Here is a 24,436-nt window from a genome sequence, read left to right on the forward strand (position 1 = left end):
AAGCATACATGTATTTTAGCACTAGTGGCACAGCAGTCTATCACACAAACCCACCACCAATGACATTAAATTTTAGATGGGTTTAAATTTCAGAAGTGCTTTTAGCCGGCCGGGTGTCTATATAGACATGTTTGGCTTTTGCCTGAGGAGGGGTGATAGTCGAAGCCCAGCCATGAATTGGTGTCTCTACAGGGTATTCCAGCCTTGCACCCAGGGTTTCCCTATGACCCACTGCGACACTAACCGGGGCAAAGAGAATAAGGATGATAATGAAAAAAAGATATATTTTATGTATAATAGTTTACATATCACTGTACAGGTGTATTTAACACATCTAAACAATGATTTAACTTGAGAATTACAGAGACGGGAGTGTTGATGCTGAAGTTTTAGGTTTGGTGTGATGTTATAATTTTTTTTGTCAGCATAAAATGCATGGACCACAGATTAGCCTTACTGTCTCACTTACCAAGAATGTGTAGCAACAGATATAACAAATGAGCTAGAAACAGTGATAGCCAAGCGGTTAAAGTTTTGGGTTTATCCCGGCTCTGCCATGCAGCCACTGTTGGGCTCTTGAGCAAGGCCCTTAACTCTCTTGGCTCCAAGGGCACTGTACAATAGCTGACCCTGTGCTCTGACCCCAGAAAAAATGTACGCCTTTCATTGTACTGTACTTGTGTATGTGTTAAAATGAAAATTCTATTCTATAAAATTTAGCAGAATTCCAATAATATCAATAATCACTAGTTTATGTATTTATGATTTTAGGTAGGTAGACAGTGACTATCTTTTCCCTGATGTTTATGCTGTTTCACAATAACTTTGTTTATTGTACTTTCAAAGCTTTTTAATCCCCCCCCCCCCATTTTTCCAATTACATTTTACATAACTTGAGGATCTAGCTTAAAGTCTTAATTTTGTTCATACTGTGTAATGCAATATGTAAGATTGATTCATAACCATTAAAACCCACCATGCTTAGCAGTTTGAACCATAACCACTTCATTTAAACTCATCCATTTTGTAGTCCCTTTGTTCTTCATTCCAGCTTACTTTTCTCACAGTGTTTCAGAGTCTTCCCTGCCTTTGTGTGTTTAGGAAAGCTTCAAGTATTTGTCACCCAGATGAGGAAAGTATGGATTGTGGAGGAGCCTGGAGAGACTGAAGAATCACTGCACGTATCTCTCAGCACAGCAGGACTGGTGCTGTGTGCAGCAAGGGAGAATGCTGTGAGGAAGTTATACATTCAGAAATACCTGCATTCTTACGCTGCCCGGGCCCACAAACCTGTGTGTGGGGAGAGATAGGCTTCTACGCCCGTGCTTTTAGGGGGAAAAAGGCCTGTCACTGTGGACACCTGACTGACTCCAGAGCAGGAAGGGCCATTGGCCATGGGAGGCTCCCAAGTAAAGGTGAGCAGTAGAAGATTTGGTAATTATATTCTTAATTAATTAATTCTGTCTTGGTGTCAAAAGCAATGTTAATAGACTTGGCTAAATAAGAACTAAGATCAAATGACATTAATGTACTGTATGTGCCTGTTCTTTTAAACTGATTTCTTATGTCTTAAACTGTCATTTTTAATAAATAATATCAATGTAACAACTGCTGATTGTTGACACAGAGGTTAAGCGTATATTAAATAGTCATAAGTAAAATAGACCAGATAAGGTTAGAACAGCCTATCTCTAAATTTCACAAGTGAGTGCTAAAAACAAATACAGTCTGTTTCAGCAGCAGAACTTGCCATATAATGAATGACTTGATTTATATAACACTGCTGTGTATTGTTTGTTAAACAAAGGCATACAAAGAAATTAAATTACAAATCACTTCTATGAGGTTGAATAGGGGGCACCAATATTTTATTAAGACATCTGTACTCACAAATGCTTTATACCTAAATACAAAAATAAAGCACATATTATTAAGTACATTTTCAAGTGGCTTAATCTCTGGTCCAATTTGCAGCAGTTATGGTCAGAAAATCCTAATTTAAATAATCAGTGTAACAACATAATTCAACTATATAATCTGAATTATTTATTGAAGCACAAGTTTAAAAACAAAGAATAAAATGAAGCAATAGATTTTACAGTGCATGAGTAAGATGATACTTCTATATCTTCAGAATACCTTTACTCAAGTAAGGTCTTTGTGTACTTTTGTCACCCCATGCAGATGCACATGTGCACTTACCAGGGGCAACACAATTTTTCAGTCAGACACACTTACACATGCCTACACAAATATATTCAGTCAGAAGCTCATCTATGTACATATTTTAGAACTGCATATGATGAATTTAAGAAAAACCCATAGAGCTCTAAGCTAACCTCCTACCAGAAACTATAGAATCGCTTTAATACAAACGTGTTATATTTTAATGTGTCATACTTTCAGTTTAATTTATTGATCCTTAAAAACTTAAACACCGATGTCAGTTGGAAGAGATGCGCAGTAGCTTTGCCACTAGTCCATGCTGCACCTTTCTGTCCCAGAGAGCCTCTGAGTTCTACTGGTAACACTCCCTCACCAGTTCTCCCATTCATAAACCCCTCCCTAATTTCAAACTCATTGTTAGTTTTTCAAGACTGAAGGACTCAAAGTGCACAAGGGACCTGATTTATGCAGAAAGTAAATTCCTTTCCTTAGGTGCTGGCTACACTTAAATAGGACTATAAAATCATAAAACTGACCAAGATAATTTGCATCTTCCTGTTGCATACCTCCACTACTGATCTAGGTGACCGTCACACATGTCAAAGGGGGTAGCTGGCCACTTCTTTTACCTTGCATGAGGCAAGTTCATATGGGGATCCATATCAGGCACAAAGAGTCACGCATCTATCTCCATTATCCCCCATCTCATTGTGCAGGCACCACTGATCAGCCATGAGGAATCCCTATGGCCTTCCCACCCTCTCTTCCACAAACAAGCCAATCATTGCTGAGAGCTAAGATATGAACCTGCGAGATCAAGATTTCAGCTTTTTTTTAATCATCTGCGTGTCCCCAGTGCTTATTTGTACCTGAACTAACAACGTAGACCAGTTCTGACCTTTTGGGAAAAGTCAATAGAAATGTAGAAATAGAATCAATAAGGTGCCTGGAATATAGAAGCAGTTGAGAACTTCTGTGGTTTTGTAATGCCAGTACTCTAACACTTTTGATAAGGTCAGTTTTACCACTGTAAAAGGATTTTAAAGTGTAAATGCTATTTTTACATATTCACATCAAAACTACAGTTTTTTTTTTTTACAGTATTTTAGAAGTAGTTCTTTTTCTTTTCTTTTTTTTCTTCCACGTTAGTCTCTTTTCCAACTGTCATAGCTTATCATTTGTGATAACCATCAGCAGTTGGGGTTCTTTTTCACCCTTTCTCCCAAATAACCCCTGTAATACCGCTAAGTACCACAAAGGGCAATAATAAACTTAAATACCACTGATATAACAGCACTAGCGCTGGGCTAAAGTTTGTTGTTTCTCAGTTTAAAAGAAGAAAAGAATATAATAATTACTTAAGAAAAACAATGAGTTAAATAGAGATTGACCAATCACTCATAATAATACTAATAATACTAATACTACTACTACTACTAATAATAATAATAAAAATAATAATAATAATAATTATGGTTTGCTAATACAGCTGAGAAAAAGGAAGGAAAACATGTTAAACATTACGTTAAATATATTGTTGCTTAAAACAGATTTTTGTCTTATTCTGATTTTAGTAAAACCATGGGAATTTTGCTCTCATCTTCACATTTAGTTTCCAAATTAAAAAAAACAAAAACCTAATTCTAAGAGTTAATGCTCTTAATAGAATATTTTTAATTTCAGTCTGACAGAAGAGGGGAATTTGCTGCCTTCTTAACTGTATAAATGTTCTACTGTTGTTCTCAGGTGTGGGCTGTGTCTCTGACCTTGGTGCTGTTGCTCTGTGTGTCTCACTCAAGCGCCCAGTATGACTACTCTGGCAACCACTCAGGTCTGACTAAAATAATGAGATAATATATTTTTAATGGCTCAAACCTAAATTACTTACAGTTTAAAGTGTTTCACATTCTTATATTCTCCTCCATCTCTTAAATGTTTATCTTTGACTAATACAATTACTTTTTGATAATTAGGAGAGGAGCACACATCAGAAGGCTCCTTAGTTGGTGGATATGAAGAACAGTCTGGATACAAACAGCCTGGTATGATCACTCCACCTGATGGGGTGTATAACATGTATAATATTATTGATATAACATGTTTTAATCTAATAGAATGGGCTAGGAACATTATCATGTAACTTTACAAATCAGGCTCTAGCCCTCCTGAAATCTCAATATAACGTGTTTTAAACACATAACAATAAATAGAACAAAAACAGTGCACTGACAATAATGTTGTAAGGACTTTGATGTCAGATAGTACTCAAGTTAATGACACAGCTATTTATACAGTTGTTACTAAACATTTAATGATATACCATGACCACAATTCTATTTACATATCATTACCACATGCTGCTAATTACCCTAGCCTGCATTAATCTTTTTTTGGTATCAGAAGCTCAAGTTACATCAATGAATTCTCTTTTTTTTTTATTAAAAAGAACCAGACATAACAAAATACTCCACACTTACTGCAATGTAGATAGCATATGTTATGTTAAAAACCAAAATGTCATATAGATGAAGATAACACAGAATAAACAGACTGGCAGCTAGCTGCTTATTAGCCTAGCAGATATTAGGCTATTTAGGAATGTATTTAGGCTATGCCTGCTTTAGTTTAGAAGTAAAAAGTACATATTGCAGACACTTTGGTGTATGAATGTTAACTTTCCACCATGTCATTTACTAACATTCCTACCTTGTTAGGTCTTTCATGGTCCAATTTAGTTGCTGTTTTGTTATGTGAAAATGACTAAGAACAACAATGACTCAGTCCTGAAGAAGCAGGATAGACAAACACACAAAACATCATCACTGAGTGCTGACACGCAAAGCAATTACACTGACCAGGCATAACATTATGACCAGTTGGCATTCACCAGGTGAAGTAAATAACACTGATTATCTCTTAATCCCGGCACCTGTTAGTGGGTGGGATATATTAGGCAGCAATTGAACATTTTATCCTCATAGTTGATGTGTTAGAAGCAGGAAAAATGGCCAAGCGTAAGCATTTGAGCGAGTTTGACAAGGGCCAAATTGTGATGGCTAGACGACTGGGTCAGAGCATCTTTAAAACTGCAGCTCTTGTGGGGTGTTCCCAGTCTGCAGTGGTCAGTATCTATCAAAAGTGGTCCAAGGTGGGAACAGTGATAAACCGGCGACAGAGTTATGGGCGGCCAAGGCTTATTGATACATGTGGGAAGCAAAGGCTGGCCCGTGTGGTCCGATCCAACAGACGAGCTACTGTAGCTCAGATTGCTGAAGAAATTAATGCTGGTTCTGATAGAAAGGTGTCAGAATACACAGTACATCACAGTTTGTTGCGTGTGGGGCAGCAAAAGGGGGACCAACACAGTATTAGGAAGGTGGTCATAATGTTATGCCTGATCGATGTATGTCCTCAGTTGCAACACATAGTATTGCATTCTAAACTTCATCTGAAACAACAATAGTATGAGGACAATTCTTTATGTAATTCATAAATGCCATGATTAACCAGCCGTAAAATATCTAACATCACCAATTCCAGTGCTGAGCTGTAGTGGTGTAAACCATCACTGGACTCTGGAGCAGAAACACATTCTCTGGAGTGATAAATCACCCTTCACCATATGGCGGGCTGACAAATTCATCTGGGTTTGGCACATGTCATGAGAACACCTGACAAAAGTGGTTTAAATACAAAGAGTGCAAACTGTAAAGTTTTGTGAAGAAGGAACTACTGTATGGTCTAGGCTATTTTTGATGTTTTGGCAAAGTCATTTTATATGTGTGAGGTTTTTTTTTTATAAATAGAAGTGACCCCTGGAAAGTCCATTATCATCATCATTTACAATTTCAGCATTTAGCAGATGCCTTTATCCAAAGCGACTTACAGTACAGTTACAGTATACAATCTGAGCAATTGAGGGTTAAGGGCCTTGCTCAAGGGCCCAACAGCAGCAACCTGGCAGTGGTGAGGCTTGAACTAGTCCACTAGATTACTAGTCCAGTACCCTAACCACTAGGCTACGACTTGCCCTAGCAACCACCACATTATTCCCCTTGAGAATATTGTTTAAATGTACTACTACAGTGGCTTGCAAAAGTATTCATACCCCTTGAACTTTTTCATATTTTGTCACATTACAACCACAAACATAAATATATTTCACTGGAATTTAATGTGAAAGACCAACACAAAGTGGTATACAATTGTGAAGTGGAAGGAAAATTATACATGATTCAAAACATTTTTTACAAATAAAAAACTGAAAAGTGCGGTGTGCAAAAGTATCCAGCCCCCTTTTCTCTGAGTGCAACCAATTGCATTCAGAAGTTGCCTGATGACTGCTAATGACTAAAAAGAGTCCACCTGTGTGTAATCTAATCTCAGTACAAATACAGCTGCTCCGTGACGGCCTCAGAGTTTGGTTAAGAGAATATTGGGGAGTAAACAGCATTATGAAGTCCAAAGAACACACCAGACAGGTCAGGAATAAGGTTGTGGAGAAGTTTAAAGCAGGCTTAGGCTATAAAAAGATTTCCCAAGCTTTGAACATCTCACGGAGCACTGTTCAATCCATTATCCGGAAATGGAAAGAATATGGCACAACTGTAAACCTACCAAGACAAGGCCGTCCACCTAAACTTACAGGCCGAACAAGGAGAACACTGATCAGAGATGCAGCCAAGAGGCCCATGGTGACTCTGGACGAAATGCAGAGATCCACAGCTCAGGTGGGGGAATCTGTCCACAGGACAACTATTAGTCGTGCACTGCACAAATGTGGTCTTTATGGAAGAGTGGCAAGAAGAAAGCCATTGTTAAAAGAAAACCATAAAAAGTCCCGTTTGCAGTTTGCCAGAAGCCATGTTGGGGACACAGCAAACATGTGGAACAAGGTGCTTTGGTCAGATGAGACCAAAATTGAACTTTTTGGCCTAAATGCAAAACGCTATGTGAGGCGGAGAATTAACACTGCACATCACTCTGAACACACCATCCCCACTGTCAAATATGGTGGTGGCAGCATCATGCTCTGGGGCTGCTTCTCTTCAGCATGGACAGGGAAGTTGGTCAAAGTTGATGGGAAGATGGTTGGAGCCAAATACAGGGCAATCTTGGAAGAAAACCTGTTGGAGTCTGCAAAAGACTTGAGACTGGGGCGGAGGTTCACCTTCCAGCAGGACAACGACCCTAAAAATAAAGCCAGGGCTACAATGGAATGGTTTAAAACAAAACATATTCATGTGTTAGAATGGCCCAGTCAAAGTCCAGACCTAAACCCAATCGAGAATTTGTGGCAAGATCTGAAAACTGCTGTTCACAAACGCTCTCCATCTAATCTGACTGAGCTTGAGCTGTTTTGCAAAGAAGAATGGGCAAAAATGTCAGTCACTAGATGTGCAAAGCTGGTGGAGACATACCCTAAAAGACTTGCAGCTGTAATTGCAGCAAAAGGTGGTTCCACAAAGTATTGACTCAGGGGGGCTGGATACTTTTGCACACCGCACTTTTCAGTTTTTTATTTGTAAAAAATGTTTTGAATCATGTATAACTTTCGTTCCACTTCACAATTGTATACCACTTTCACATTAAATTCCAGTGAAATAAATTTATGTTTGTGGTTGTAATGTGACAAAATATGGAAAAGTTCAAGGGGTATGAATACTTTTGCAAGCCACTGTATTCTTTATTATTATTTATTTTAGTACTACTAGGTGTTTGCTCTTCAATACCTGATATTTGTGTCTTTGTGTACATTATTATTTGACTTGTCAACCAGAAGTAGTTGTCTTTTTCTTCCAATGTATTTTAAGTGGACTACAATCCTGAGCCTACCCACAGCTATGAGGATGATCAGACAGTGTCTGCATATGACCACTACGACTCTGCACCAACAGGGGTAACCATGATCACAGAGGAAACCTACCCATATGTCAGTACCACAGAAACCTACGACTATGCCAAAGAAGTGTCACCAGTGACCACTCAGGTCCCATATGGAGAGGATGCTTCTTTAGAAGAGGAGGATGAGAAACCGACTGATTGTGACTGTGAACCAGGCGAGCCTGGGTTTGGTGGCTTTGCTGGACCCAAGGTAAATAGTCAGTTTAATAGCAAGAGTCTGCTTTAGTTTTGATATGTTTACTAACGTCTCGTTAAAAACAGGGATCCAGGGGACCCCAAGGAAAACAGGGATTTCCTGGAGTTCAAGGAAGAGAGGTAAGAGATTTAGTGTTTCAATAGAAACAGGGATGGACAAATTATTAATTCATTTACTTGGCCTAGGTTGCATAGCAAAGTGTATAATGGGCATCTGAGTCCTCTGGGGACTTCCAGTCACTTGGAACTTCCCAGTCTTTTGGGAGTTTTGAATATTTTTGGGTAATTTCTACAATGGTTTCCTCTAAGTACTTAGGTTTTTGTCCCATGATCCTAAAACATGCTAAATCATTTACTAAAGAATTAACAATAAAATAACCTTGTTGTTGCATCGACAATAGGTCCACTGAAACATGACCAGCAAATTTAATGTCATTGGTCCATGTCACTTAAGTCTTAACCTCATTTCCCACCGTTTATGCACCTTATAGATATAGACATGTCAACACTCGTTATAATTACTGAGTTCCGGTGTTTGAGTCACGTCCACCATACAGGTGTTTCAAATTGGTTCTACGAGGGTTCTTCAAAAAGTTTCCACACTGTTTAAAACTCTTTATTAAGAAATTTAAAAAACAAATTACATCACTTTTCTACATAGTCACCTTCCGATGCATTTTTCTCAGCGTCGTACCAACTTTTTAATGCCAACAGGAAAACATTTTTTTGGTTGAGAGCATAGCCACTGATGCACTGCTGCTTTTACATCATCATCACATGAAAATCTTCTTCTCCTTAAAGCTTCTTTGAGCATCCAAAAAGGTGAAAATCAGATGGCACTAAATCCAGACTATAAGCTCCCTCAGTCTCTCAGACACAACCAATTACTACTCCTCCCACCATCACCGTTTCCAACAAAAATAAAAAAATGTGTGGAAACTGTTTGAAGATCCCTCATATAAAATAACGTGACTATGACTATGTGCACAAAGCAAGGTCCATAAATACATGGTTTTATAAGCTTGGTGTGGAGAAACTTCAGGGACCACCACAGAGCTTTGACATCAAATATATTTTTGTGCTACATATGCTATATTTTCCTAAATTTATCAAAATGTTTTTAATTCTTATTCCATATCCGTTTAAAATAATTAATCCTATAAGTATACTAATATTTCAAGAACGCATTTTACACCCAATGTAATAGTCAGTGGGATTTTTTTCCTTTGGTTATTTTACTGGATTAGAAAACAGTGACTGCCAAATTATCAGCCTTTTACAGCCCACTACTATGAAAAAAGTTAGCCCAGAAAGGTAATCTGTTTGTAATTTGTTCACGTTAGGCTCTGTATATTAGCTTGTTTGTATATATTTACAGAAAACCTCAATTATATTTGATATTTTCCTTTGTCATGTTTTTAGGGTTACAAAGGAACCAAAGGAGTTCGAGGACAGGGTGGAGACACAGGCCCTGTGGTAAACTGCGTCAGAACTAATCTGAACCATTAGTCACACCATAAACCTAATCTACAGTACAATCCTAATCTAAAAGCTTTTGAGTTTTAGCTGTTCTGCTCATGTAACCTCACCACCTCTGATTTTGTACTAGGGAGAGTCTGGACCTGATGGAGAGGATGGTGGATCAGGCTTCTCTGGTGCAATGGTAAGTGACATTAAAACTAAATTTAAAAATGTTACCCCACCTTGAACAATCTAAACATGTTCAAATTTACTTTCTCTAGGGTTTACCTGGGCTGCCTGGGGACCCGGGTGAGACTGGAGAGCCTGGATTAAAGGTAATAACTTCCTAAACCAGTAGTTCCACATCTCCCTCTCTTACGTAAACACAACACACACACACACACTCACACACACACACACATATATATATACACACACACATACACACACACACAATCACAGAAAATACAAATAACCCACCAGCAATTGATGAGAGTAATCTTTTGTGATCTGGGTTATTTCTGTGTGGAGTTTGCATGTTGTTCTCATGTCCAGGTTGGTTTCTTCCAGGAGATCCAGTTTCCTCCAGCAATTAGGCTAACTGGAGATACAAAATTGTCCTACGTGTGTGTTAGCTCTGTGATGGACTGGCATGTTTCCTACCTTTTGCCCAATGAACTGCACCCACCACGACACTGACCTGGATAAAGCGGTGGTAAACAGAAAATGAATAAATGTAATTTTCAGTCTTCCATTCTTTACTTTTTTGTCTTGCTAGTTAGGACAAGAAACATGATCTAGCAAAGATATGTTTTTGCAAACAATATTATAATGCTGTGATATCTTAACTTATGATACACAACTCATTTTGCAGTGGCTTCTACAAGATCCACTTGTAGCAATATCAGTGTGGTCCAAATAAAAACAGTGGTGTTCTAGGGAGGGGTCAAATAACTGGAACATGTCATGGAAATTGCCTACTGTGATGTATCCAAATGTATACTTTCATCCTGAGACAGAAATTAACAAGAAAAATCCATTAAATATTATTATTATTTTTATTATTATTATTGTTTTTTGTTGTTGTTGTTATTATTATTAATATAATTATTATTAATTATTAAAGTGCTGTGAAGTAAATTCAGTTTACTGGAAACTGTATGGATAATATTTTTCTTGAACATTCTCTCTTCTGTTGGTTCTAGCCCAGATTAATTGTAAAATCTGTATGGAGCACTGTACCTAAAAAAGCAGTTCCATTATATTTTCATTTATTCTGCCCAGTCAGTTATTTATTTAGGTTCATAATTATGGTAATATAACTTAATATAGCTCAGCATTAGACAATTTATTGTCTATCATCAAAACTAAAACTACACTCCAGTTTGTTGCTACATTTATTAATGAACTGTATTCTGAATATTGTTTGTTAAGTGTATTTTGGACTAAATTAAAATACAGCACAATCCTTATTTAAGCAACGACCAGGGAAAACATGTCAAGAGCTTACTACCAACAGCAAAGAAAGAAACACCTATATTTACTAATAGATGAAACTTTCTTAATCAGCAGTAACATCATGAAGACAGTGATTACACTTGTATTTGTTGATTAAATGGTAAAGAGATATTTTGGACCATTCTGGGATTTTTCTTGCATATACAGATTGTGCAACAGAAATTCAGCTAACAGTTGCAAGCTACACTTTTACTTGGTCATTCTAAAACAATTCACTTTTGTTGTATCACCTCGCTTTCTTCATCATTATTCACATAGAATCAAGTTTTGATGTTGTCTAGCAGTGCCCAGTTCTAGAGAGAGTAAACCAAATCTTTATTTAGAGATGTCGAAGGTCATGATTCAGGACTGTGGTTGTTTTTGGTAGGGAGATGTTTTAATGATGGGTCCTCATGGAGGAGTCGGCCTTCCAGGAGAAATGGTGAGTAAATTTACCTTTACTGGACTGAGCAATCCATTAAGTATTTAAGAAAATAATGCAATTGTATATTGGTTATTTCAGCATTACTCACATCTTATTAGAACTTTAAAAACAATCATGAAATAATTCTTACACTTATTATGAGGTTAGACATGTGCAACATGACTTTTAAATGTGCACTTGTCAATGATTAATTTCAAATATTGGGAAGGTGAAAATAATTATTTCTAAAATCTGTTCTCTTGATTGTAGGGCCCAGTTGGTCCGATTGGTCCACCAGGAACTGCGGGAGGAAAAGGTATTAAGGTAAGCCAGTTTTATTCTATAATGTTTAACAAGTTTATGTTAATCATTATATCAGTGGTGCCCTGTTTTTTTTTTGTCCTCTGTGTTTCTGGGCAGTCACGTGACCCACCATGACCCTAATCAAGATTAAGCTGTTAATAAAATTCACAATTAACTGACTGTACATTAACTAAACTATCTTTTTAGGGATCTACAGGAAAACCTGGCAAACAGGGGACTTTGGGACGAGATGGGCCAAAGGCAGGCACATAGATCATAATCATCTATTTCACATACCAAGTATCACAAGAAAATCCTCAAATTATTTACCCCAAATAAACCCTCTCTTTTTTCTCAGGGTCAGGCTGGAGCACCAGGGTTCTCTGGAGATGTTGGGGAACAGGGCTACATTGTAAGATTAAGAATCACTATTATTTTAATTATAGTGTTACTACTAATTATTTGTGATATCCTACACTCCTCATTGTGTGGTTTTGTAGGGCTATTCTGGAATACCTGGAGACAGAGGGCTGCCTGGGCAAAAGGTAAAATGTTAAATAGTTAAATAAATAGCATGCTCATAATATGGCTAATATATTATGGCTAATATAATATACGCTCTGCTAGCCTATGTGTGAAATCATTTACAAAATAAACATGCTCCTAATGATTGGCCTTAATGACAGCGGAGCCAATCATTGTCCATATAGGCACCTGGCCTGCCGGTAGCAGAGATGAAAATCAATCTTGCGAATTTGAGATGTCGGCTCTGGTGTGCTTGTGTGTTTACTGCTGCGCCACTTAAGTGCCATAGTTCCAGCTTTCTAGGTGTAGTGTGGTCCTTTAGGCTGTCCTCCCCATAACAAGACCTTAAAATTGCTATGCACCACCACTTCCAGTCTAACCAAAGAGTGTAAAACATGAAGTTAAAATCCTTATTAAAATATATAACAGTCAGCATTTTTGGTATTCACTGGTATTCCTGTTAAACAAACATTTAATTAGTGGTTTTGATATTGCCGGTTTCAAGAAGAATAACTTTCTTTTTTACTTGTTTGCTGTTCAGGGTTCAAAAGGAATTAGTGGTTTGCCAGGAAGTGATGGAGAACCAGGAGAAGATGTAAGTATCGGTTTGATGTTGCTGGGAATTTGGTGACTTAGTCATGATAGGGTTTTTATTATGTACTTGGTATGTTTCTTTGCTCAGGGACCTTTAGGAGTTCCTGGAATTGAAGGGGCACCTGGATCATTTGGGTTAAAGGTAACATTTAAATCTTTCTTAAATCTTAAGTGCATTATGACAGTCGGATTACTTGTTTGGTTACTGTGACATGTTTATGTAATTTTGTAATTATCTACAGTGTGAATGGGATAATGCTCTGAGTAATGTTTCGCTGTGAAATCAGTAAGATAAACTGAAACATTACTCTCTTCATTTTCTTAGGGACTGAAAGGGGATCATGGTAAAAGGGGACCTCCTGGGAGAGTAGGAGCTGAGGTAAGGGATTCATCCAGTTCTCTGTTTTAATAATACAAATATGATATTTAAAAAAATATATAAATGCTTTTATTATCAAGGTTACAAATTACCCTTGGATTTGTTAGTAAAAGGTCAGGTTGTTTTGGTCTGAGATGAAAAAGTCCCTTATGGCGTGGTTCTTTTTACGTGAGTCAGGAAATAGACACGTAGGAGTTTCGGGACTCTCCCTTCCAACCACACTGGGGAATTACAGAGGAAGCAGGCACATGACTGAAAGTGAAACTACTAGCAGTCTATATATTTATAAACATGTCTTCCTTTTATTGCATTTCCCTTTTTAAACTGTGTTTGTATTTCTACATAATAGAAAGCATGTTGCATTTGTTCTATCTACACTTACTGAGCACTTTATTAGGTATACCTATTTGGTACAATATCTGGTGTAGCTCATAAAATAATCAAAGAATGTATACACCATATAAATGCATCTAATAAGTTGCTCAGTAAGTGTATAGTGATTTAATCACCCTGATTAGTCTAGTCCAAACAAACTCCAGCCTATACTTGAAACTCTTTGAATTTAACTGTAAATATTAGTAAATATGTAAAAAGGGATACATGAACTATACTTCATATAGTTAAATAATTGCTATACCCATATAAATATTGCAAACATATAAATATTGCGAAAATCTGTCAGAGGCTCGACACGGTTTTGTTTTTTCATTTTCTTGTGTTTTTATTTTACTGTGATTTGTGACAGGGTCCACAAGGGGAACGAGGATATTCAGGGATCCCAGGACAGCCAGGTCCAAAAGGCCTGCCAGGCCCATTTGTAAGAATCATAACAGATACTTCTTGTACTTTCACAGTGACTAACCAGTAGACATAAAATCTGCTATAGGTCAGCTGTAGTATTTCATTCCATTTATAACAGATGGTGTGATGTTCTACAGTTATATTCTTTTTAGACATATTTTTAAAGTTTCTTATTTGAAATAACTGTTCAAGTTCTTGTTTTCTAGGGTGCCAAAGGGGAAACTGGGCCAGATGGCATTAAGGTAACACATCAGATTCAATTTATTTTACACATTACAGTGATGTATACATTCTGACGAAATAAAGGGAGAACCAACATGGCATTGGACCCACATAAAAGCTTTATTGATCACTTGATTGGTCAAAATACATTTTTAAACCACAAACCAGTAAACCAGATTCACTGGGCCCTTTTACTAGCATCAAGCATTTAGGTCTGTACTATTCTTTTGGTGTGCTACACACATACAATCACCCACTATTAAATACAAGTCAGTTGTACAGTCTTTGTGACTAAAGGCACTTTTCCTCCTTTTATCTTTATTCAAGAGCGTGGAAGGTACACCTGCAATTGCTACGATTCTCCACTTTTAAGTTTTCTTCACTGCTTTCATTATTATTTAATTTGTTACATTGTGCATTATGTATCATTATTGGTAAATGTCAGTGACAAAAAAAACTTCACAGCTTTAGAATCTAAAACTTCAGTGACTAAAATAAAACAGAAACTATTTAACTACAATATTTTCTTTCAGTTTATGTTCTAACTGAATGGAAAGTAGAAATGTAAAATGATAGTAAAGACTGAACATTTTAAATGCACTGGCCACAAAATAAAAGTCTACAATGTGACAAATATGACAGTCCTGTCAGTATCATATGATATTAAACTTTTTTTAAATAAGGCTTTTGCAGTTAATGGGTTTTCATTTTTCTTTAGGGTGAAATAGGTAGGAAAGGTGTGAAAGGTCATGAAGGAGACAAGGTACAATAATTAATTCCCCTTAAATATGTTAACATTTGCCTCATTGTTTCTTTTCCTGATTCCATTACATGTTTAACAGCTACTTCCTTATTAAATTTTCAAACAGGGAAGTTCAGGCCTTCTTGGTGACAAAGGGCAGGTGTGTTTTTTAACTGTTTTTATCTGTTTCAAGTTTTCTTTCCTAATCCTAGTGCCACAACAATGATTTTGAATAATGTTTAACTGATGACTGGTATAAATCAGTAGTTTAGGTGGCATGACCCAATTCTTTATGTCATTCATTTAAAGGGTATTTGTTTAACTGTTGATACAGCCATAAAACAAAGTGTATCTTTATAGTAACATCAATTGCAATGAAAGCTTTTTCTGTTTATGTGAGCCATACATTGTGTGTTTGTGCAGCAAGGACCAAAAGGCTATGTTGGACCTGTTGGTTCTGTTGGTCGGGTGGGACCTCCTGGTACCCCGGGACCCAGGGGTGACCCTGGTCCTTTTGGAAACATTGGAGCAAAAGGAATAAGTGGACCAAAGGGAAACCCAGGTGAAGCTGTATGTATCACAGATCTCACTGAATTTATTTCATGCAATTTTGATTCCAAATTCTAAAACTGCAAAATGTAGAAATGTTAAATGGTAAATATTTATGCACAGCCTTGGAAATACACAGTTTTTAGCCTGAAAATGTTATGTTATGTGAAAATTTCTCTCTTGTTTAGCACAGAGAGACAGCATTACCTAATGTACAATGATGTCATGATGTTTGCCCCTGAATAATTTACTGCCTCACAAATTTGCCCAGATAAAATTGCCTAAAACGCTGTGGGTGTGTCTGTCCTTTTTTAGGGTCCTGGACTGACAGATGAGCAAGTTCTGGAGCTGTGTCGAGGTGTGGTCACTATGCAAATCTCTCAGTATGCTGCCTCCATTCGAGCTAAGTGTGCACAGGGATGTCCTATAAACAACCGTACCCTAATTGGGCCCCCAGGAGTCCAAGGATCTCCAGGTGGTCCAGGCAAACCCGTAAGTCCCTAAACACAGCTAAATTTAGAGTTTTTTGTCATCTATCACATATACAAATTAGCCTTTTTTCATGTTATAGATTTTTTCTGACATCTTTTGTTTAGGGTAATTCTGGTAAAGCTGGAACTAAAGGAGCCAGAGGGCCACGAGGTATGACAGGTTTAGAGGGACAAAAAGGAGCACAGGGAGAGAGAGGTATAGAATACTCTCCTTACACTGCTAAAGAATCGTCAAAAAATAAACAAATAACTACATGAAATTCAAACATCTCAACATTTTACTTTAGGAGTTAAAGGTCAGAAAGGACAACAGGGTGATCCTGGTCGTGGACTTCCCGGGCAAGATGGTCATCAAGGTCTCAGAGGTACAAAACAACAACTACAATAACACAGTATTGTTTAAGTAGCATATAAAGACAATATAAAAAAGATGATCATCTGCAATGAACTGCTAGCTAACATTAACTGGCTAGCTAGCTCACACTGTGCTGTGTTCCAAAAACCCAGGATGAACAGTAGAACAAGAGAGATCAAAATAAGGTTCAAAAAGAAGACAACCTGAACTATACAGCTCATTTATTTTTGATTTTACATTTATTAGCCTACTACTGCTAAGATCCAGGGTTCAAATATGTATCATCAGCTGTTTGGGCATCTACACAGACATGATTGGCTATGTTGGGAAGGGGACGTGCCTGAACAGCCTAGCCACTGGGAGCTGCACTTGTCAGTGCACTCACTCTTAGTGCCCTGATAAAGTAAGAAGGGCTGCATCTGGAAGGGCATCTGGCGTAAAACTGTGTTTGTAATTTATACTGTCCATAATACATTTATTATATATTATTATTAAAATTATTATTATAAAAATAACAACTGGGCAAAACAAACTAATCGCAATCACCTCTCTACTCTCTTCACTTAGGGCTACCAGGTCATCCAGCACAGCCTCGAAATGGATTTGAGGGTCCTCCAGGGCCTCGTGGTTTTCCAGGTCCTGTGGGTCAGCCTGGTATTGCTGGAAATGCAGGTGTACCAGGAGTTTGTGAAGCACGGGACTGTAGCATTCATGCACCTGTTATGCGCAAAGAGCAGGGACTGGTAAAAGGACCCGTCAGTACTGGGATCTAAAAACAGTGAGGAGACTGAGCATGTGGTCTGATGTACAAGAATCACTGGTGTCAGAGATCAACTGCACAAATTAAAGGATATAAGAAGAAGAAATTGGTCGAGGCAAATATTTTCTTAGAAACAGAGATGAGACAAACAACTGAATACTGTTGTAGTTAAAAACACTGAATTTACCAACATAAAAGTAAACTTGATTAAGAAAGGATTCATTTCTGATTATTGTATTAGAAATGTTGTAAATTTGGTGAAAATAAAAATACATGTAAATAATATTGTAAAACATCATTTGTACGTTTTATTTTTCTATAGTTCATTGTTCAGGATAAATATATGACTTATTTAGTAGTCGTTTATGTGAATGTAAGAAATGAGCTACAAGAATAAATAACAAAACAATTTCCTTGATTACATTTATTTCACTTTATTTAAAAGAAATACTTCAATGATATGTACACAGTTTGGTTAAGGCCATTTGGTGTTCCAGCATAATTGTGCCCCTGTGTGCAAACTTAACCCCAACACCATTCAACACTTTTGGGATTAATTGGAATATCGATTGCAACCCAGGCCGCCCCATCCAACATTTGTGCCTGACCTTACAAATGCTTTTTTTACATAAAGTTAACAAACTCTCACAGATGCCCTTCAAAATTGTGAGAAAAGCCTTTCCTTAAGACTGATGGCTATTATAGCAGCAAAGAAGGGAGCAAAATATTAACGAGCATGGCTTTGTAATGGGATGTCCATTAAGGTTATGGTCAGTTGCCCATATACTTTTACCACTAGTGTATACTGTAATACAGTACGTACTTCCTATTCAGCATGCAATCCAAAATAAAATCATAATGCAACATTTATCATTTTTCCTGAGACAGTTTAGATAGAAGTATAAAATATAGTGCACAAAAAAAAAACACATAATAGAGCAACAATAACAATATTACTACATCAAGTAAACAATAAAATTTTAAATAAACAAAATAAAATAGATTATTTAGCAGCAGCTGACATATTTCTTTTTATTCTTTTTACGTACATTTTTATGTTAAAAAAATAGCAGCATAAAATGTAGCACAGTAATATTTGTATATCATAAAAGAGCTTACAATTTGTAGTACCATAACAATACGTTCATGCCCAAAACCCTTGCAATGTATCTGATTTAATGTACCTGTGTGTACGTGCTTTAACTCTAATACACCACAAAGTGTTTAGTTTTAGTTTTTTTTTTTTCAAGTTCAGTTTGTGTCACATGATGTTTTGTTTATGGATTATTAATAAAAGCTTACATTATTGAGTGTAAAGCTGAGGCTAAATTAAATGCTGTTGAACAACTAGCCAGAGGTAAGAAGTGTAAACAATTTTACAAGTTAAGCTGTTCCGTTCCTGGGTTTCTGGAGCCACAAGTATGAGACGTGATGAACCAGACTGCCAATCCCACACATAATAGAAACAGCAGAGCAATACTTAAGAAAGCACCTGATAAGAATACAACCAAGCACATGTATTAGTTATGCATGTGTAGAGTTTAAACTGAATTATCTTAAAATAAACAGAATACACAGCATTAATAAAACTGTCACAGCATTAATAAAGTAAAAAAATGATAATATTTTCTGTTTAATATTAGAAGGCAGTGGTAGCTCAGTGGTTAAGGTACTGGACTAATAATTAGGAAATTGCTGTTTGCATGGTAAATAGCAACAATTGTAGATAACTTTGGTAGATAACTTTAATAGGTTTTCCACATTACCATAGCGGTGTCGCTCCTTTAGGTTCTCTATTGGTGAAGGCTTGAACACACTGCCTGTAACAAAACAACACAAACTGTAATGAATGGCAAGTTTCCTAGTTCTGTTGCAATGCTGACTTAGTAAATACGTATAATGAACTGTTTACCAAATACAAATTCATACCCTGAAAATGTATGCGATGTTCAGTTAGATACCCCTAAAACAATAAAGAAATAAGCAGTGAACATGTGTTAATTAAATAGTTACCACGGTCAGTGGAGACTAAAAATGACTTACCTGAAAGCATATATAGGTCAGAGTGATGTTCACACAGTTGCTGATGTTAATTGCACCAAAGGTCACTTCAATGCATGGTGGGTGGCATGCGATGTTTTTATCATGCTGAAATGATGCTACAGACTAAAGAAAAAGTAACATTAATAAGGTACACGATTTCAGAACTGGCATAATATTTTCTGTGAGCCTAAATACATTTTAATTGATGCTTTCCAAATCAGATATACATGAAGAGGAAGAACCTGTGGCTCATTTACACCTGATTTTGGGAGATGTTCGAAAATAGATGCAAAACTTAATCTTCATACATGAAAATATGTATTCAGCCACACAATCATCCCCTATTTAAATATGCATATGAGAGAAGCACAGTTTTCCTGTGGCTGTGGCTGACACATGCCCTAAGCTGCACCTACAGTGTATCACAAAAGTGAGTACACCCCTCACATTTCTGCAGATATTTAAGTATATCTTTTCATGGGACAACACTGACAAAATGACACTTTGACACAATGAAAAGTAGTCTGTGTGCAGCTTATATAACAGTGTAAATTTATTCTTCCCTCAAAATAACTCAATATACAGCCATTAATGTCTAAACCACCGGCAACAAAAGTGAGTACACCCCTTAGTGAAAGTTCCTGAAGTGTCAATATTTTGTGTGGCCACCATTATTTCCCAGAACTGCCTTAACTTTCCTGGGCATGGAGTTTACCAGAGCTTCACAGGTTGCCACTGGAATGCTTTTCCACTCCTCCATGACGACATCACGGAGCTGGCGGATATTCGAGACTTTGCGCTCCTCCACCTTCCACTTGAGGATGCCCCAAAGATGTTCTATTGGGTTTAGGTCTGGAGACATGCTTGGCCAGTCCATCACCTTTACCCACAGCCTCTTCAATAAAGCAGTGGTCGTCTTAGAGGTGTGTTTGGGGTCATTATCATGCTGGAACACTGCCCTGCGACCCAGTTTCCGGAGGGAGGGGATCATGCTCTGCTTCAGTATTTCACAGTACATATTGGAGTTCATGTGTCCCTCAATGAAATGTAACTCCCCAACACCTGCTGCACTCATGCAGCCCCAGACCATGGCATTCCCACCACCATGCTTGACTGTAGGCATGACACACTTATCTTTGTACTCCTCACCTGATTGCCGCCACACATGCTTGAGACCATCTGAACCAAACAAATTAATCTTGGTCTCATCAGACCATAGGACATGGTTCCAGTAATCCATGTCCTTTGTTGACATGTCTTCAGCAAACTGTTTGCGGGCTTTCTTGTGTAGAGACTTCAGAAGAGGCTTCCTTCTGGGGTGACAGCCATGCAGACCAATTTGATGTAGTGTGCGGCGTATGGTCTGAGCACTGACAGGCTGACCCCCCACCTTTTCAATCTCTGCAGCAATGCTGACAGCACTCCTGCGCCTATCTTTCAAAGACAGCAGTTGGATGTGACGCTGAGCACGTGCACTCAGCTTCTTTGGACGACCAACGCGAGGTCTGTTCTGAGTGGACCCTGCTCTTTTAAAACGCTGGATGATCTTGGCCACTGTGCTGCAGCTCAGTTTCAGGGTGTTGGCAATCTTCTTGTAGCCTTGGCCATCTTCATGTAGCGCAACAATTCGTCTTTTAAGATCCTCAGAGAGTTCTTTGCCATGAGGTGCCATGTTGGAACTTTCAGTGACCAGTATGAGAGAGTGTGAGAGCTGTACTACTAAATGGAACACACCTGCTCCCTATGCACACCTGAGACCTAGTAACACTAACAAATCACATGACATTTTGGAGGGAAAATGACAAGCAGTGCTCAATTTGGACATTTAGGGGTGTAGTCTCTTAGGGGTGTACTTACTTTTGTTGCCGGTGGTTTAGACGTTAATGGCTGTATATTGAGTTATTTTGAGGGAAGAATAAATTTACACTGTTATATAAGCTGCACACAGACTACTTTTCATTGTGTCAAAGTGTCATTTTGTCAGTGTTGTCCCATGAAAAGATATACTTAAATATCTGCAGAAATGTGAGGGGTGTACTCACTTTTGTGATACACTGTATATGCTCCACTTTATTAATCTAATAATTTATTCATTGTCTGTTTTAGCTCCTTTTTATTTTGGTCAGGATCGCGGTGGGTACACTTAACACCCTGGACAGGTCTCCAGTCCATCAGAAACACACACACATTTAGGGCAATTATATTAGCTTTAACTAACCTGACTGCATGTCTTAGTACTGTGGGAGGAAACTGGAGCTACCAGAGAAAACCCACACACTCCACTTTTATACATGAAATGCAAATTAATTCAGACAGAATGCTCTCAAACTGCATTGGAAACTAGCTACTAAAAGATCAGTACATCTGTCGTACAGCCGAGTTGTGCTTTACTTACCCGTGTCTCAATAGACCAGGTTTGTTCACATGTATTGGCTGTGCTGGCATCCTTATACTTCAGATGGTGTGATCCCTCTCCACAATTATAAAGCTCAATTTTTTCAACCACTGATGCATTTATCACTGGTGCAGAAAAAAAAAAGATTAATAGTCCACTTCTCCTTTTTACTAATAGTATAGTTAGGGTTTGTTTACCCACACCCAATTGGCTAAATGCAATGCAATGACTTGAAATCATTGTAAAAAATAATTAGATTTAATGTGGAATAAAAAGTACCCATATTTGATCTTTCTCATTTTGTTTAAAATAGTTAATGTCCACATGCACTATTATTTAACCCCCAGCCTCAGTACTAGTAGTGGAACTTTTATAATCAAAACCTCTAATACGTAATTTTGGCAAGTGTAAACAAGTATCTGACACCTCACTTCTGGAATCTTTACTGCTTTTATGCTTGACCATGGGGATAGTATTCAGGTCATAAACTTTGCTTTTCTAGCTCCAGACAAACAACTGATCCATATGGCCAAATAGTTCCAGTTTTGATTGAACACTTTATAGAATAATGTCCCAGTACTATCAGAACTATCTAAATTCCCTCTGACATATTCCAGTCAACGCTTAAATTTCTTCTTGGTCAAAAGTGACGCGCATTGTGGCGTCCACCCATGAAGTGCCTGTTGTTAAGTGATTATTATATTACCACTGACAAAATTGTCCCAGCCTTCATTTTCTTTGTTGTTCTGATGAGACTGCCAAGGCCTCTACACAAAAGACAAGTGTGCTGCTGTGTCAGTTTGGAACCTACCAACCTTACAATACTACCCTGTAATAAGTAGTAATATTCAAGCTCTTTGATATCGTTGTGTACCCATTGCCTTTTTGGTGCACTGAAATTATCCTCTCTCAGTTTTTGTGACAGCTCCTTTGTTTTTTACCATGGTCGCAACACACCTTGAATGAACAAATATTTACACACACAAACACACTCAAATTAAGGAACATTCTTGAGTGTCCAATACTCTAGGTAATTCATATTCTTTGTTATCAATAGCCTTTGGTATAGGTATCATTAACCTTTGTTACAGGGATTCCTATGTCATTGCAGTTATGACTAACTTTAGCTGCCAACTTTGCTTGCTTATGTAAATAAAACTAATTTGACTGCATTAATTAAAAAGTGCCCAAAGAAAAAGCCCCTGCTCCTGCTTTTTCTTTTCCCATGTGATCAGCTACAGACTTCAGTCAATTATTAGGGTGCCAAAAAGGTTTTTTTTCTTGCATGGAAGATTACTTTGCAGATTATCTTACATGCACAGAGTGTATCATTCAGTCTATTCAGTCTAAGCACCATTAACTATCTATGCTACCAATAGCAGCACAAGAACTGTTCATCAGGAGCTTCAAGAATTGGTTGTCCGGGCATAATTAGTCTATACACAAGCCTATGATGACAAAGTACAAAGCCAATTTCTGGCTAGGATGCTGTTTTCCACACGCTACCACTGGGCTCTTGAGTTATATTGTTTATTGGTTGTGGTATATTTAATGAGAATTTAGAACATTATGTTAATGAAGGAGGACAAGTTGTCTGTGGTTGATTTTTTGTGGTTTGACTGGGCCCCTAGTTCCAGTTAAGAAAAGTTGTGGTATAGTATTTAATGACATTCTAAATAATGATGTACTTTTAACTTTGTGGTCATAGTTTGGGAAAACCCTTTTCCTGCTTCTCCATTATAGTCTAATGGCCAGAACACCAGCAAATACCAGGCCTTATTTGTGGCATGTATCAACAAAAAGGTACAAAATTGATACATTGGCCAATAGATATACATCTGAAAGTTACTTACTATGAGTGAGATGTTTAGGGTAATTGAAGGAAACACACGTAAACATAGGAAAAATTTATCAAACGCCTCACAAACAGTCATCCAAGGTAAGATGTCTATCTGTACTATTGGCTGCACAGGCTGTGTGGGTGCTGTGCACAATTTCTTTGTATTTTCTGAATCAAACATAGAAAAATCCTGTTTTTATTTCCCAAATAAGTTTATCAAATACACAGTAATTGTGCACCAAAATGTCTGCAACTAGCCCTCTGCAGACGATGTGTTAAGCTCTTAGTTAACAAAAAATAAAATAAAATCCAGGGGTGTGCAGAAAATTGCATGATACTAGAATTTGACTCACTAAGATCATTATGACTCTGCACTCAGCTGTCGGCTGTGCAGGAAGCTTTTATTTTGAAGCTCTCGCCTTTCAGCTGTAAATAATAAAAGTGAAACTAATATGACGAAGCGAGCTGTCAGGGGATCACCTGGGATTTTCCCTTGGATGATAGGGAATTTAAGGCCAGACATTTTGAAACAAACAAGGGAATAACATGTGACATATTGTTTATTGTTTTGTTTATTTATCACTTTTGCGAGCAATAAAATGATTCGATTAAAACTGTTAATGTAGTAAAGAAAACTAAACGCGCGTCATTAAAGAAATGCGCATGTGTTAAAACATGGTACGACGGAATTGAACTCACGGTGGAAACAACATCAACAACGCGAATAAGATGGTATGTTTAGAAGCTGAAGGATTCCACTATACGGTTTTACTTCTTTAAAGTGTGTCAG

At 37.5% G+C, this 24,436-nt stretch overlaps 1 protein-coding gene across 1 annotated transcript; it reads left to right on the forward strand.

Annotated features, from left to right (window-relative positions):
* The first annotated feature begins 1,284 nt into the window (after positions 1 to 1,284).
* On the forward strand, positions 1,285 to 17,636 carry zgc:113232 (uncharacterized protein LOC541546 homolog). Its single transcript, XM_062992094.1, has 25 exons — positions 1,285 to 1,415; positions 3,913 to 3,997; positions 4,140 to 4,208; positions 7,980 to 8,260; positions 8,332 to 8,385; positions 9,688 to 9,741; positions 9,875 to 9,928; positions 10,008 to 10,061; positions 11,612 to 11,665; positions 11,918 to 11,971; positions 12,158 to 12,211; positions 12,309 to 12,362; positions 12,451 to 12,495; positions 13,017 to 13,070; positions 13,158 to 13,211; positions 13,395 to 13,448; positions 14,194 to 14,265; positions 14,456 to 14,491; positions 15,190 to 15,234; positions 15,341 to 15,373; positions 15,637 to 15,783; positions 16,078 to 16,254; positions 16,359 to 16,449; positions 16,541 to 16,618; positions 17,176 to 17,636. Exons 1-25 carry the CDS (start codon positions 1,395 to 1,397, stop codon positions 17,379 to 17,381), a joined length of 1,980 nt encoding a protein of 659 aa, XP_062848164.1. The 5' UTR covers positions 1,285 to 1,394; the 3' UTR covers positions 17,382 to 17,636.
* The last annotated feature ends 6,800 nt before the right edge of the window (positions 17,637 to 24,436 follow it).

This window comes from Trichomycterus rosablanca, chromosome 3, assembly GCF_030014385.1.
Source record: "Trichomycterus rosablanca isolate fTriRos1 chromosome 3, fTriRos1.hap1, whole genome shotgun sequence".
Classification (NCBI taxonomy): Eukaryota; Metazoa; Chordata; class Actinopteri; order Siluriformes; family Trichomycteridae; genus Trichomycterus; species Trichomycterus rosablanca.

Excerpts from the sequence above, each read along its gene's own strand:
- zgc:113232 (XM_062992094.1), top strand. The coding sequence starts at position 1,395 with ATGGGAGGCTCCCAAGTAAAG. Across the intron at positions 8,386-9,687 it reads CTGGAGTTCAAGGAAGAGAG|GGTTACAAAGGAACCAAAGG; the intron begins GTAAGAGATTTA and ends TCATGTTTTTAG. Across the intron at positions 12,496-13,016 it reads GAGGGCTGCCTGGGCAAAAG|GGTTCAAAAGGAATTAGTGG; the intron begins GTAAAATGTTAA and ends TTTGCTGTTCAG.